This window comes from Apodemus sylvaticus, chromosome 6, assembly GCF_947179515.1.
Source record: "Apodemus sylvaticus chromosome 6, mApoSyl1.1, whole genome shotgun sequence".
Classification (NCBI taxonomy): Eukaryota; Metazoa; Chordata; class Mammalia; order Rodentia; family Muridae; genus Apodemus; species Apodemus sylvaticus.
The window spans coordinates 37,169,532-37,185,509 of record NC_067477.1 but is presented as its reverse complement, the minus strand read 5'-3'; the positions used below and the strand labels follow the sequence as shown (position 1 = coordinate 37,185,509).

Here is a 15,978-nt window from a genome sequence, read left to right as displayed (position 1 = left end):
CACCAGTGAGTGGCAAGCCCATTACACAGGTCCCCGGGGACCCGGGTGACCCGAAAGGACCGGCAAGGGCCGGCAGTTTGGTCAAATGCGCCATCACAGTGTTCCTTCCCTAACTGTTCCTGCAGTGAACACCCTGGCCAAGGACAAGGGTTTCTTCTTCTAACCCAGGAACTGCCCTGCTCTCTGTCTAGTTACTGCCGAGATTGCTGCTCTGGGTAGGAACTGATGTTCTGGGTGGAGTTGGGGTCCTCAGAGCCCAGCTAGAGGCCTGAGGGAGAGAGGGAGGGGTACTTTCCTCGGCAAATGCAGCCAAAGTCTTTGAACAGCTGCAACTGAAGAGAGAAGTAAGAAAGTCGTTTCTTTAGCTGAGTCCCCTGGGGCCAGCCCACGCCCTCTCTGATCCCCAGCCAGGAGCACATGCTGACCCAATGCAGGACTCTCCTCCAGGGCTCCAGGGCTCCAGGGCTCCAGGACTCCGTGAACAGACAGGGCAGCGGCAGCGGCAGCCAGAAGGCAGCTGTCTGCAGAGAGCCCCTCTACCCAGTTCGTCATCACGGCCTCCGCCCAAAGCCTATAGTAGTGGTTCTCCACCTGCGGGTTTTGACCACACTTATTTCTAATGGTCTCAGGGACGGACATACCGGTGGCTCAGCAGCAGAAGCACAGTTAGGAAGTAGCAATGAAAATAACATTCCCAGGAGCCACAGCATGGAACTGATTCAAGGGTTGCAGCGTTAGGAAGGTTACAAAGGCCAGCCTTTAGACGGACTCCTCTCTGCCCCTGAGCTCTTGTCTGTTTCAACGTCAAAAGATAAAGCAGAGCTCTTCAAACCATCGCACACACCATGAAAAGGTTCTCACACCACATCATGGCCAAGAGCTGCTGGGTGTCTGTTAAAAATGGTTTGGACTCCATTTTTCCCTCCTAGGGAGGAAGGTGAAGAAATCGAGAGGCAAAAGAAAGAAGTTGACCACAGATCCAGAGGTCGTGAGAGGACATTGTGCTTCAGCCTAGGACAGGGTGTCCTAGGGACTGAGGACCCTGGGAAGCCCACTTATTGGCTATCCAGAGTCTGTGGTCCAGGCTGGGTGTGGGTGGCCTTGGGTTAGGGAAACAGGGTTCTGTTCTTGTGTTTGATGGGGCTTACAAGAGGTTCGAGCCAGAACTTTCCCCCAACTTTTAGAGGGGAGACTATATGTTTGAGGCAGGGTGGACTCTGAGGGCACCCTGAAATAGTCTCTGTAGGGACAGTCTCTACAGGAAGACCATCCAGGGCCACTGAGACATTAGCAGGGATCCTGTAACAGTATAACAGCTGGAGAGGTCTAGCCAAGCGTGAATGCAGGGAAACTCAGTGTCACTTGGCAAGTCTGGGATGAGACTGGCCCAGTGCTCCCTTACCTCTGCACCACCCATTTTGCTTTCTCAGGCCTCAGTTTCCCCAGCTGTCAAGAGGGAAACACATATGATGTCACCCGCTGACATGTCCCCTCTCAACCTGAGAAGGCTTCCTGAGATGAGGAACCGAGGCTCAGGTCTCCCTCTCCACATCCTCTCTCATCTGCCTTGCCTCTGTTTTCTGCTCTCCCCGGGGCTCTGAAGACATGTCGGTTCCAGACTAGAATGCTTTATTCAAGAGAATCTGGCTTGGCATTAGACAGTCCCGGCAGAGACAGCCGGTGGGCTGCAAGGGCCCTCTTTCACTAGGACACGGCCCAGACTTGCAGTGGTCCAAGTCCACGGGCTAGTATTCATCCGGCCTGCCCTCTGCTCTGCCCCAGGCCACTCTGCCTGTGTCCCAGAGAGGGGACGGGGTGGTAGAGCTTTGCAAAGGGTGAAGCATGAACTTCTACGCAGAAAGGCAAAGCCCACAGGCAAGCTCTGTTCTCCAGAGCTGAATGTCCCGTCCTGATCTCCAGGACACAGTAGACTGGGCCCTCTCTACCTGCCTTCAACGCAGCCAGGGCCAGAGCTGCTGTCTGGGTGGAGCTGGGGACCAGGGCAGGTTCTGGGCCTCCTCTTCTCGTCTCCAGTTCCCCGGAGACCCAGGGCTTCTGGAGTGTGGCTTGCCCCTCGTAAGGCCATGTCCGTGTCTTGCTTCTTCCCAAGCCGAAGCTGCCATGGATCTGTGGCTGGCTTCTTTCTTTCTCTCACGTTCTCTTTTAAGGCACTGAATTCCTGACGGTCTTGTCCTTCCATGCCCCTTATCTTGGAGGGAGCAAGTCATTCAGCAGGGACGAGTTGACTAATAAATAGAGGGTCGGTACCAGCAGGGAGGGTTCTGAGAGGGTGACGGTAATAAATATATGAGCTGGGTGTGGGGCTCTCCTCTGAGTGGCTGGTTACCTCCGGGAAACAGCATCACCTGCCAGAGACCAAAGGCAGACAAGTCAGAGAGAACAGGCTGCTGTGGAGAAGGAGGAGGTCCCCTCCTACAGAGAGGGCCGGACACAGCACGGAGGGACAGATCCTGAGAAGCCTGCTCAGTCCCAGACCAGCAAGCAGGTGCCTTCCTTGCCAAGCACCTGCTCAGGTGCCCAGTTTTGTGCCAGGTACTGCCTCGTTCACCCTTCCGGATAACCCACAGGAGTGTTACTCTTTCACAGAGGCGGAGCTCAGGCTGAGATAGTAAGAAACTTGCCGTTTAGTGGCAGAGACATTTGAAGCCAATCTGGCATCCTGTAACAGTGTCTCTGATTACCCATCCCAAGACAGCAGTCTTCTGATGGAACTGGTGGGAGTGGTTCTGTTGTTTGTACTTTCATACTGGGTGTTTTGTGGCACTGAGGGAGTTGAGCTCGGGTCTTACACAAGGTAACCAAGCTCCCTTTCACCGAGCAAAATCTCCATTCCAAAAAAAAAAAAGTGTTTTTAAAGAAATCAGTTTGTATTCGCTTAAACTTTGTGTGAGGAAGCGCCTGAGGCCCGCTGTCCTTGCTACAATAAATAGCCCTTCGCCCTTAAAGATGGATTAGGTGCTCCAAACCCAAACATTTGTTAATATGATTTTAAACATTAAAAAAGAACCCGGCAGTGGTGTCAAACGCCTTTAGCCCAGCGCTCAGGATGCAGGAGCAGGTGAATCTCTGTGAGTACAGCCTGGTCTACAGAGCGAGTTCCAGGACAGCCAGGGCCACACAGAGTCATCCTGTCTCGACAAACCAAAAAGAAATCCTTTTAAAAATTAAAGAAAGAAAGAAAGAAAGAAAGAAAGAAAGAAAGAAAGAAAGAAAGAAAGAAAGAAAGTTTACAGTGGCACATGAGGCAGGATTGCTGCGAGTTTGAAACCAGCGTGGACTATATAGCATCCTATCTAAAAAAAGAAAAAAAAAAAAAAAAAAAAGGAAAGGAAAACCCTCTCTGCAAACGTTCAAAGCCAACCTAAAATTAAGCCAGAGACACATGAGCTATTGAAATCCTTTTGGGCGATGCCTGGACAAGACCCCTGAAAACCCATGTCTGAGAGATGGCGTGGGGGCACTTGATAGTGGACCGACCGTTCAGCTCTGGCTAGCTGGTCTACCAGGTGGGAGTGTCCCTTCCTGATCCCTCTCTTCCAGCTGCACTGGAACTCTGTAGCCTGGGACCCCAGCCTGCTGCCCCTAAGGTCGGAGCGAGGAAGGGAGAGAGGAGAGGAAGGATGGGATCCAAAGTCAGAGAGAGACTGTTGGCCTGGGGGTTGTGATCAGAAAAAGAGAAAGAGGTTTGAGAATATGTCCTGCGGCGGGGTGGGGGAAGGGAGCCCCAGCGGGCCCACGCCCAGGCATCCCTTCCCCCGAGGGACCAGACACACACCGGCATAGTATAGAATAGAGTTTATTCAGGGCATGGGATGGGAGTTAGGGAGTAGTAGAGGCAGAGAAAGGAGAGGGAGCGAGCAGTGAAGCAGAGGCCAGCCATGAGCTCGTGGAGAGAGGGGGGAGGGGAGGAGAGCCCAAGAGGGGAGAGAGAGAGAGAGAGAGAGAGAGAGAGAGAGAGAGAGAGAGAGGCTGAGAGTGAGAGAGATAAGAGAGAGTAAGAGGGAGTAAGAGGGGAGAGAGGGGGGTGAGCAGCCCCCTTTATAGTAGGCCAGGCCCACCTAGCTACTGCCAGATAACCGTGTTGCCAGTTAATTGTGGGGTGGAGCTTAGACAGAATCCTAACACTGGGGACCCGAGAGAGCAGCACACTGCGCCTGCCCAGAAATGCCCGGAAGTGGCCAACTCCGTAGCAAAGGCATGCCCTGGAAAAACACCCAGTTGCCCGGCGCAACAGTGATGGTGGGTTCCTGCGCAAGAGCCTGTTGCTCGCTGTACACCCAGCCCCATCATTTTACAAGGAAAGTGATTTTCTTAGGACCACAAAGAGATAAGGGACAAGAACTAAAGCCCCTTGATGCACCTTAGACCTTAAAAGACATGGATTCCCTGTTCTCATCCCAAGCTTTGCGCTCTCCCCTCTGGCTGTCAGGGGCTCAGCCTTTCTGTTAGTTCTGGACCCGCCTCCCCCCTCCTCCCACCTCCGCATACTCACAGGTGGGGTTCCTCAGTCTGTGAGTTTCTGCTTCTCTTCCTCTTCCCCTTGGTTTTCCTCCTGCAATAAACCAAGCATCAGTACACAGGGTTCCTCGTGCTAGGCCAGCGGATGGCAGGTCCGACAATCTCCCCGACTTACCTTTCTGCCTTTGTCGTCTCCAGAATAGGCCTAGGGAAACAGACAGAAAGATGCAGGTGAGAAGAGTGAATGGATGTTTTCCTGCTATCAGCCACTTTCCCCGAGTTCCCAGGTCCTGGTAAGGCGGTTGCTCCAGTGCCACTAGGGGGCAGCACGGAGCTGGTGAAGACTTTGTGGCACGGGCCCCAGCGCTTGCGTTCCTGCCCTTCCCTAGGTCCTGGCAATCCCCAGAGAGGTTGAAGTTCCCCGCTGGGGTTTTTCATCACATGTTTCTGTTCGCCCCAGCCTCTTGGCATCAAACCTGGGATCTTTTGATTCTGCTTTCTGCTATTTGACTTTTTCTCTGGTCACTTTGCCCGTTCCTTCCCGGGGTGCATTCTGGGAGTCCCTCAAGAAATTAAATGATGACCAAGATTGTGGACAGGGCAATGGTGACTACCAGCTAAGGCTGCCCGCCTGGGCTTAACCCCGCCCCACCGTGGCAACAGCAGGGAGCCTGCTTCACAGTCTCCAGGCATGTCCCAGCTCTGCCTTCTGGGACCGTGGCTTTTGGCCCAGAAGTAAAAAGAAAGGTGTCCCTGTTGCCTGGCCTGCTGGAAAGAGACCTCTTCAGTAGTTCCCAAGAGCAGTGTTCCAGACAGGAGGGGCAGCGTGGGCCCTGAATGTATGCTGTCCTGGGCTGGCCCACTTTCCCCAGCCGCACCTCTGCCGATGGGCAGTCAGGGTAAAGCCGGTAGAGAAGGTGAAGGTGGGGTTGAGGAGGGACTCCTGCCTGAGCTATCGGTGTCTGGCTGGAAGTCAACAGGTTGAGTCAAGGCCTCTAATACTGGCATAGTGGGGAGGGCCTGGAGCCAGGACTTAGGTTCAGAGAGGGCAGCTAGAGTCCTGGGCAGAGCCAGGCAGTGTAGCTAACTGTGTCTATGGAGACTCTGGTGACTGCCAAGACAGGCAGCAGGAGTGAGATAGGCCAAGTCCAAAGCTGGATCCCTCTTCCACGCTGGCTGGTGGAGCCAGTCACAGAACTCCACAGAGCCTGGCTCGCCTTAGCCGTGCGAGGCGGACAAGGCGGCACAACCTTGCTATCCTGCTCACCACTGTATCCCAGGCACTTGGGCCAGTGTGTAGCCTGCAGCGGGCACTGAACAAACATGTGGAAAGTGGTGGTCCTCCCCCTTTTCCCGCTCCAGACTAGGCTCCAAACCTCTAGTCTGGTCGGTGACACAGAGAAGCATCAGACCTATCTCATGTCTCCTGGATGGCATGCCAGGTCTCTGCTCCTTGCAACAAGGCTGCCAAGAGCCTGGGGAACAAGGCTGAGGCTTGGCCAGAGCTCCCAGGACAGTTACCAGTGTGCAGGACTCTACACATGCCACCATACCTCCTTTGTCCCTTTTCTTCTGCGAGGGTTTCCTGCTGTCTTCTCGTGCAGTTTGACCAACCCACTCCCCCCCACCCCCCACGGGCAGGCAGCCAGGCCCAGAATCAAGCACAGGCTTGTGATACCTTCATCTATAGACACCAGTTCCGAGGACCTGTGACAGTTGTGTGACCCATCTAGGAGAGACTTCCTTTCCTACTGTGACATCTTGGCAGCTGGGCTCCAGCTGCTGGGGCCAGCTCCTCAGGGCGAGTTGGCTCATAGGGATTAAATGAGAAGCGTCTCCCCAGGACCGCTTGCTTAGGCAAACAAATGCAGCCTGCTACAGAATGGCAGCCTCTCCTCTTCTGCCCCAGGGGCCTGGCTGCAAGAATTTGTTAAGGCCCAGGATCTGCTAAGTGATCAGGGTCTGTCCCTGCTGCCCGCCCAGAACCTACCTGCATTCACACAGCATATCCTGAGAAAATGTCATCTCCACGTAGGAATGTGGACCCCGATTTGGGGGGATCTTCAGGATCTGTGGGAAATAGCAAGTTCATGCCCAGTAAGGAGCCGGCGAGGGGCCCAGAGTTGAGATGGGGGCTCAAGGGACCCTAGTGTGGAGACCCCTGGCCTGCCTCCGTCCCTATCTGGGTAATTTGTAGAGGTTCTGTGAGGGTCTGGACACGGTGTGGTCTTAAGGCAGGCGGTAGCATGTGGGCAGAGATTCCCTACCTGCAGAGTGATGTTGGCTGTCTTTAGCGACACACAGTGCAGACCCTCGTCACCACAGCAGCCACTACAGCGACTCAGAAGGACACACGACGGACTGAATATGTGAGACACCTCATCAGGGTATTCATCCACTACGTACACCAGCTTCTCCATCGGCCGGCAGTAGCTGCGGCCCCATACCTCGTTGAAAGGCACCACTGCGGGAAGACAGAAGGGCCAGGTCAGGTCAGCAGGGATGTCCCAGACCGGGCTCACAGGTTCAGTTCACACCAACTTCACTTCTTCCACGAAGCCCCTGGCCCTATCTGGGGTCCCTCTGCTCTGAACTATTGCTGCCTTCACTCTGGGATGCCTTAACTGCTGCTGGCCCCTTAGCTCATAGGGGTGCAAATTCCACCCGAGCAGAATCTCTCAAGGTCCCAGCTTCTCAGTCTGTCTTTCTTGATGGTTCCAAGTTTTCCTTGCAGCTTTGACGACTATGCTGTGGCCACTTCTCAAGCTTCTGGGTCTTTCTCCAGCCTGACCTAGCGCTTCCTGGGCCTTGAGGAACTTGCTGAAAACAGTTCTCAAGTGTACCAGGAAGGGCTAGCCTTCCCTTGGCCTCTGCCCTAATCCCATTATGGTTACCTTGTGTCCCACCCCTTCAGCTAAGAGCATGCCTCGTCATCGGGTCCAGCCTCATGTCTCTTGGGTCCCGCCACCCTTCCAGGAGCCAGGACATAGCAGTATTGACTGCAGCTTTGGAATCTTGATCCGCATGATCCAAGGGAGACCATGTGCCTACGCACCCAGCCCCCCCCCCCACTCCTCCCTGAAGCCTTCTCCGGCCGTTCTCCCAGGAGCAGTGCTCCTTTCTGGAGCAGAGCTTGGGTTCCCCGGCTCACACCCTCCACCTCTGGTGCTTCTTATCTCTGCTGGAGCCAAAATGAGGCTCTGAGAGAGCAGGGGCTGACCCCGGTAAATACAGGCCAAGTGACTCCTGACTGATGAGGTGACAGTTGGCCTAGGATTACCAGGAACATCCCCGACCCCTGTGATGGCCTGGTGGTGGTAGTGGTATCTCCGCAGGACCCATCTGAAATCCCTCCAAAGGTGCTGCTCTTTCAGGGGGTAGCCTGGTACCAGGGCTCTGACCCAGGCTCTCAGGGAGCAGCTGATGCCAAGCCATCTGGCTTCAGTGCCTAGACTGGCTGCATGACCTTGGCCAGGTCACTTAGCCATTCCAGGTATATCGGTTTCCTGCACTTGGGAGGGAGACTCAGCTTGAGAATAGATGGTTGCTAAGGTCACTTACGCCCTGACAGACTGTCTGTGATTCAGTGCCCTGCAGCCCAGCCCTGGTCAGCCTTGAGACCATGCCTGGGTCAGCCTGTACCACATCTGATGACCACCCTCAACTCATGAACACTTGGGACCTGGGTCATCTACAAGCCTTTTCGCCTTAACAGAGAGCAGTGGTCTTTCCTAGCGGACCCTCATTTCCATGGTCCTTCCTAAGAGGCAGAGGGGGCCAAAGTCCACCTCACGGATCCTGTGTGGATATGTGTCTCCGGGTAATCTCAGAAGAAAAATAAACTTCAGACATAGCAGAGGCCCTTGGGAAAGGCTGCAGACTGGTGAAAAATACCCACGTGGAACTGGCAGAGCAGCCTCGGAGGCAATAAACCGTGCTTATCTAGACGTCTGGTGCTTTGTTCTATCCTGCTCTGCTTTGAAGGTGCTTGGGCTAGACCAGGGGCTGGAAGGGATGTGGGGACCTTCTGACACTACTTTTCCGGGCTACTGGACACTCTCCCTGGACCAGAGTGGGAAAAGCCAGGCAGCGAAAGCCTGCCTTTGCAACATGGGTCAGAGGCCACCTCCCTCCCTTTCACCAGTGTCACGAGCTGCGTGTTTAGTCTGAGAGCCTTCTTGAACATCAAATCACTGCTAACATTTGATCTCTGTCTTGGAAGCATAAATAAGAGAGAAGAGCAGCTCACTACAAAGTATCACAGAAAAACTCAGCTGCCAGGGAGGGGCAGCACTGAAGAGGGCCTAGCCCCTCCCCCAGCACCCAAACAAACCTCCTATCCCGCATCCTATTAGGTAAACATTTTAGAGTCCAGGACCCCCAACATCCCAAGACCCATGCCTTAGTGGCCTAGAAAGGTGGAGAATGAGCTGAGCTGAGGCCTGGGAATACGGAAGTCCATCCCTGAAAGGAATATGGAAGTCCAGTCCCACCCGTCTGGGTGTACAGGAGAGATAAAGATGGGCCGGGGAGCGGAGAGATCACTGGCTCCCCGGTGTGGGATGTGCTCTTTGGGGCAGTGTTGTGCTCCATTGCTCCAAAGAGAACTTCCACTAACCCCAAACCTCTTCTGGGTAGGAAGTGGGTGGTGAGAGGCCCGGGAACCTGCTCCTGCTACGACTGGTCCCTCCTCCAAGGGCCTCTTTTGGGGCCAGGGTGGGTTCCTTCGCTACCTGTCTAGCCCTGTGAGCAAGCTGTCATCTGTCCTCAGCTGCATGCTACCCAGACTGGAAGAACTCCTCCAAGAAGAACACAGTTTTATCCTGATAGGAAGTTTCTGGAAAGGTCTCTGCAGTAGCCACTGGCTATCAGCCGGAGCCTAGCTGGTGTCCTCCTCACTGGCAAGGCACCCAGCCAGCCTGCCACAAGGGATACTCTCCTCACGCCTCTTCAGCTCCTGTGCAGCTGGGAGGCCTGGGACTGAGGATGCCGGCTCTGCCGGATACACTGAAGAGTGCTTAGGGCTTTGACTGGTTTCTGGGACTCGCCCCCCCACCCCCAAGGCCTCATATACATCATCTGTGACACACTGGGACCTTCCTCCTTCATAGTCTATGGTCAGGCCAAGTAACAGAACATGCCCATCCCTGGAACTGAGAAGAACAGTGGTACAAAAAGAAAAACAAAATTGGTGCCCACGGCTGTACCATGCTGCCTCTGACCCTGGTGTTAGCAGGAGGGGATGGCAATGCCAGATTTTAACAATTGCTGTTTCCTTGGCCACAATGCAGGCCACTCTTTTATTAGGATTACAGGTGAGCTGGCCTACACTCTGAATATCCACCCCCAAGCTTTCTCACCCATGATCTTGGGAAGTATATACACTCATGTTTCTCCCAAGGACTCAGAATCTCACAACCTTGGGAAAAGAGTCTTTGACATCAAGTATTTAGCTAATCTCTCCCATTTCACAGATGAGGAAACAGAGGCTGAGACATCTTTGGAAGCTGCTGCCCGAGCTACATACAAAAATCCTCAGTAACAGATATGCTGTGGGGGGTGGGAGATAGGACCCTCCTCGTGTCCCAGGGAACGTAGCGCTGTGCCAATTCCAGAGGGCTCAGAACATGGGCAAGTCCCTGACGCTGAAGCAGCTACCTCTCTAACCCATTCAGTGGTCTGGGCTTCAGAAGTGAGGGCAGGCAGAGGACCGGCTGCTCCCAGGGGGCTGGTGAACAGACAAGGAGGCAGCCAGCAGAGGGTGTTCCCAGCCCAAGAAAGTAATCCAGCTAGTATCTGTGTCTAGGACACTGCTACGAGTACATCCTTTCTCCCATGCTGTGGACGCCTCAGCAATGGTATGTGGCCGTCCTCCATGGCTCTCAGGCGGGGAGGGAGAAGGAGAAAGACCTGGCATGAGCTCCTGCCTTCAGCGCGCTCGCTCGCTTGTCTCTTTGGCAAAGGTCCTCTTGCCCTTTGAAGATTATAGCTTGACACAACCCAGGGCAGAGAGTGAAAGGGCCAGAGAGGGTGTGACAGAGCCCGCCTGTTTGTAATCAATGGAAAGGCCTGGTCAGCGCTGCACAGCTCCACCAGGGTTGGAATGGTAGGGAGGACTCTTCGTCCTGACCAAGCCCCTCGACTGCTTCCTACTATATCCAGTTCCCAGACTCCAGTCTGGCCCCTGGCACTCAACACAAATCCTGTCCACCGAGACTCCATCTGCACCCGTACAGCATGCTGGGCAGGGGCCCTGAGCCAGCTGGATGAACCCTTAGCTATCGGGTTCTGCTTTCTGTGCGCCTGGTGACCCTAACCCATGACTAGACCTCTCTAGGCTGCTGGGTCACAAGAGCTGGATGTCTAGCTTGCAGACCCTCCCCAGCTAGCTACTGGCCTGCTCCCACCCTTCAGACCAATCCCCTCTCCTCTGCTGGGGCTCCTGAGGAAAGGAGTGAGGGGGCTCAGCTTGCATAGCTGGCCTGGCTGGCTTACCTTCCATTTCTGTTGAGTTGTTCCCAGCAGACAGGGCCCCCTGCGGTGGACACAAAGGTGGAGCTATGAGGAGGGAGCTGTCTTCTTGGGGCTCGGCTCTTTGAGCCCACCCTGAGCTCCTCCCCATCCTCTGCAAAAAAAACCACCTGACTCTCGGGCCTCAGTTTCTTCAGTTGGAAAAAGGGTAAGGAGGCTTCTTGGGTTCCAAAGTGTTTGTAATCCTGTGGGGTCTCTCTTCTACCCAGCCCCCAGGCCGGCCCTGCTGGGCCTACTACAGCCCGCCTTGGCTGGGCGCCAGAGCCCAGGGGGAGGTGATCAGCTGGTGGGAGCTCAGGGGCTGGAGAAGGCGGCGCCATGCGCTGGTGCTGCCTGCCAGTAACGTTACACCTCGAGCTAACACTGCAGCAAGCAGGCTGATGGCCCGGCTGCTCTGCTCTGCAAGGGGACTGTACAACCCACCCACTCCTGGGCTGGGGCTGAGGACTCCCAGGGCAGTGGGCAGTGCAGCAGGAAGGGAATGTATTGGCTTTGTCAGGGTTTTGCTGCCCAATCTGGCTCCCAGCCAGACTCACCCAGCTCCTGGGAAAAGGGCCCTGCTCACTTCCCCAGGCCTGCACTCAGGACCTTCTGACACCCACCACACCAGGAGGAAAGGGCATGGCAGGATCCCTTGTCCTATCTGAAGCCCACCCAAGAACCCCCTGCTCAATTGGAGGGGTGGTGGGGGAAGGGCCTCACCTCCCCAGCACAAGCTTCTATAACCAGCTCCTTCCCTACTAGGCCAGGTCAGAGGTCCTGGGGGCGCCTGGTTGGTCATGGGGCCACAACCCTGACCACAGGGCCAGGGAACTGACTGGGATTAGTTGGACGGATGCTTTTTGCAAAGCCACTAGGGCTCCAGGGGCCAGACAGGAAACCTTCCTCATTCCCTGTGGCTTCCCTGCCCCCACTAAGACAGCCCCTAGGAGTTGGGGACTGCCCAGCCAGAGGTCTCCTCCCTGAGGTCCAGCCCAGCCCCTGGGAAATATGTGGGCATCCTAGCAGAAGTTGTTCTCTAAAGCGAATCTGTAATTTAAGACCATAGCCCCTGTTTCTATGGCTGGGATGAGAAGGTCAAGAGGAAGCCAGGCCAGATCCTTACCTGGGAATGCACAGCCAACCCAGCTACAACCTGCAAGAAGCAAGTGAACAGCTTCATGGCCAGCATCTTCTCAGACATCCAGAGCCAAGGTCCTTCAAGGCACAATCACCATGCTCGGCCCCCTTGGGGGAGACCCTGATACCAGAGGAGAGGAGATGGGTGCCCCTCTCACTGCTGTCCTAGGTCTCTGCAGTCTGCCTGAGCATCCACTGGGAAGCTGGGGGAAGTCCGGAGCTCACAGGTAGGGCTGTGGCTGAGGAAACTGGTGAGGAGAGTCCCGGCGACTCAGAGCGATGCGAAAGGATCTCAGGCGTCCGATGACCCTAGCTCTTCTCGTGGGTGAGCATAAGTCTGAAGATGCAGTTTCCTTCTCACACTGCAGCTTCCCTACGAACTGAAGCTAGTCCGCCGCTGGTTTTCAAGGCTGTGCATGGGGCGGGGCTGCAGCCTGCCCCGCCCACTGAGTCCTGAGGCCCCAGGAGCAGCCCCGGAGCGCTGAGAGCCGGTTGGCGGCGAGACCCGAATGCGCTGGCCCCGCAGGGCGCGGAAGCAGTGTTGCCTGCGCAGATCTCCAGGCCCCTCGGAGCTAGGCGTTAGCTTGCCCCCGGGTCAGCCCGCGGCGACGGCCAAGGCTGCACCTGGCTCTTTTGGAGCCTCCAGGTCTCGACGTCCAACATCTGCCGTGGAAGATGCCTGGGTACTTTAATGACCTCTGCAGGGATGGCAGCCCTAAGAAGGCCCCATCTTGCTCTGGTCCTTCATGACTAGTGCCATCCCTACACAACTCCGGGAGGAGGGGGTGAAAGGATTACTAACTCCATTTTATAGACTAACAACCCGATCCTATGAGAGGGCACCACCTGCAGATGCTGAACAATGTTCATATTCACACTAGGAAAGTGTATGTGTGCCCGCGGGCATCTGCCTGCGTGGACAGGGAGCTGGCAGAGAAAGAAGACAAGCTACGTGCTTCCAGAACCGTCCTTCTATTCCATCGACTATCTGACCGGGTAGGCAGGCACAGGGCAGCCCAGCTGTGGGTGGCACACAGGAAACACCCCGGGGGCACCTGGCTAGACCTAGGTCCACCACTTCCTCCTGTCAGACCAGGCCAGCCTATTAGAGGTAGGGACTGGACCAACCTGGCATCACCTCCTGAGCCCAAGTAGAAGAGGAAGTGTTGTAGAGTAGTGGGGACGTGCTGAGGGGAGGTGGTGTCTGCACAGGCATTTGTGTGTAACTATGAAACTGTGTGTCTATGTCACCCACTGAATGTGCCCAGATATTACACTGTGTGTCACAGATCTGAGTCTTTGGGTATCTCTGTGTACTTGTGTGATTGTGCGTGCATGATTGTGTGTGTGTGTGAATGCTGTGGCACTGAAGATGTTTAGAAGTGTGTCCGCACATGTGTCTTGATGGGATAGTGAGTGGTTACCTGCCAGTGTGTGTCCTGTGTGTGTGAATATCTGGGCATGAAGGTGTGGCCATGCATGTCTGCGTTTTTGTGGTAACCTCCTGTGCTCCTGCATTGTTTGTCATCACCTACCACTCTAACAAACTTCTGCGACCAGCTTGTGGGCTGGCTGCAAAAACCTGGCAGCGTTCAGAGTCAGAAGCTGGTGGGTGGCTGGGGTGGGGGGAGGAGATGGGCCTGGGAGGTGACTCTTGGATCACATTCCATTCAGAGGCAGGGAGGCCAGGGCAGTCCTGGCTCTCACCCCCAGTGACCTCTGTGTCTATGGCCTGCTGCCCACCCACAAGGGGCTGCCAGAGATGCTGCCTCTCTGTCTGGTAGGCCCTGGGCCTGCAGGTCCAGGAGCCAGGGGCCAGTCACTGGCCAGCTAAGCGGGGGCTGTAAAGAACGTTCTGGCATGCTACAACATGCTGGGGATTGTACAGTAGACAGATTGTCTCTCTGGCTCCAGAGCATGGTGCGGGGTCCCTGTGCCTGTGGATGAGGGTGAGAAGACCCCAGGATGCTGTGGGTAGCCAGGATACACACCTGCTCACAGCATTGTGTGCACACATGGGCACTGAAGTGTCTATTCCCAGATGGATTTGTGTATGTGGGCACAAGTGTGTGCCCTTTAAACATTATTTTATACTTAGTTTATTTTGTGTGTTGCTATGGTGCACATGTGGATGGGAGCGGTCAGAGGACGTTACCTTCTGATGGTGGCTCTCTCCTTCGACTGTGTGGGTTGCTGAAATCAAACTCAGGTTGTCAGGTTTGGACAAGCGCCCTTATCCGTTGATCCACATCACCAGCCCAGGTATGTATTCTTAATTATCTGTGTACTATATACTTGTGTATACTGTCTATCTTGCACACTCATAGATCGGGCATATTTGCCTGTGATTGTACCTGAAGATGGATGTGTGCATTGCGTGTGTGCCTTTTTTCATCTGGTATGTCATTTGGCTTACTTTGGCTCTACTGTACTGTAGGCTGTGCCCCAAATGCTGGGGGATTCAATCCAGATGACCCCTCCACATTTCCATTTGCACAGAGGGCTGCAGAGGCTCAAGCACCCCTCTTCTCCTGCATGAACTAAACCCCTTGAGTAACATCTGGGTTCCCTACCGGTGTCTCTCAGTCTCTAGTCCCTAAACTTCAGACCCGTGTGTTCTGTTTCGTGGAATGAATTTGCTAAAGCCGTAAGGTATCAGAAGCCAGGACGACTCCAAAGCCTCCAAGGTATGCGGATAGCTCTTCTCCCTCAGGACAGATGAACGGACACCGCTGTTCCTGTGTCCTGAGGCCCTACTTCTCGACAGACATGTAACTAACGTCAAGCTGTGGCTTTTGTTTCCTGAGTCCGTCTTTCCGTCTGCAAGGCAGGAAAGATGACAACTCAATAGGGTCATGGAAGACTATAACGGTGCTGTGTGTGTGTGTGTGTGTGTGTGTGTGTGTGTGTGTGTGTAGAAGAGCTAATGGTAGTTCTTGGCCATGGTCTCTAATTCAATTTTGGATTTGTATTAGAAAACTAGAAATACTACAGTTATAGACTAGAATCTTTCAGAGCTCAGAACAAGACAAAAGCAAAATGATGACTCTATGCTCTGCCAGCTTGGGACGAACCAGTGGATACAGGGATTTGTTCACACTAAAGCACATGCGCACACACAACTGTCCTATCACGATCCATTCCATCGGCTCTCCACACAATCCTGGCCATCCACTGTCACTGAGATCCTTTGAGTAGACTAACCTGCTGAAAGGATGGTACGGTCCATTTTCCCAGGTCAGCCCTTAACTGTTTATCCGTATGCTTGATGTTGTTTTAAGGGAGAAATGGTATTTATTGAATACCAATAATATGCCAAGAAGCAGCTTTCAACACCATAACTCGCTGAATTCTGCCCACAATCCCATGATGTAGGTTTTAATTACTCCCATCCCTTACCTTGTCCTGGTGGTTCTGCAGACAGTGTGTGGGAGGGGAAAGGCCCTGGTCTGAGGTGCTGGGCAAATGTGTGTTAACATTTGGGGTGAGGCGGTCCCCTGGGCTGCAGGTCAGCCCCTGGCTCCTCCGTCACAGAGTTTCTCATCATAGTCTTCCTCCCAGACGCCTGTCCTAGCCCCAACTCTACTTTGATACAAGGCTTTCTGATTCAGCTAGAGTTGGTAGTGTTGGTTTTTCATTCCAAACCTGGGTACACTGAGGCAGGGGGATGGCAAGCTGAAGCCATCTGGGCTACACAGTGAGGTGCTGTCTCAAATAAGCACCTCCTGACTTGTTTCTAGCCTTCCTAATGTCCCTATGAGCCTTACCCCTACTGTGACCTCTCTCTCCCTGTGTAACAGTTTATTTAGCTCCTGCCTCTGGCAATGTGTCATGACAACCCTGGAAAAG

At 54.4% G+C, this 15,978-nt stretch overlaps 1 protein-coding gene across 1 annotated transcript; it reads right to left on the bottom strand.

Moving 5' to 3' along the window:
* Positions 1–1,622: 1,622 nt before the first annotated feature.
* On the bottom strand, positions 1,623–12,492 carry Pgf (placental growth factor). The gene is made up of 7 exons (XM_052186771.1): positions 12,116–12,492; positions 10,975–11,014; positions 6,747–6,943; positions 6,470–6,549; positions 4,655–4,684; positions 4,514–4,573; positions 1,623–2,366 (listed from the first exon to the last, which is right to left on the bottom strand). The coding sequence occupies exons 1-7, from the start codon at positions 12,191–12,193 to the stop codon at positions 2,363–2,365; spliced, it is 489 nt and encodes a 162-aa protein (XP_052042731.1). The 5' UTR covers positions 12,194–12,492; the 3' UTR covers positions 1,623–2,362.
* Between the last annotated feature and the right edge of the window lie 3,486 nt (positions 12,493–15,978).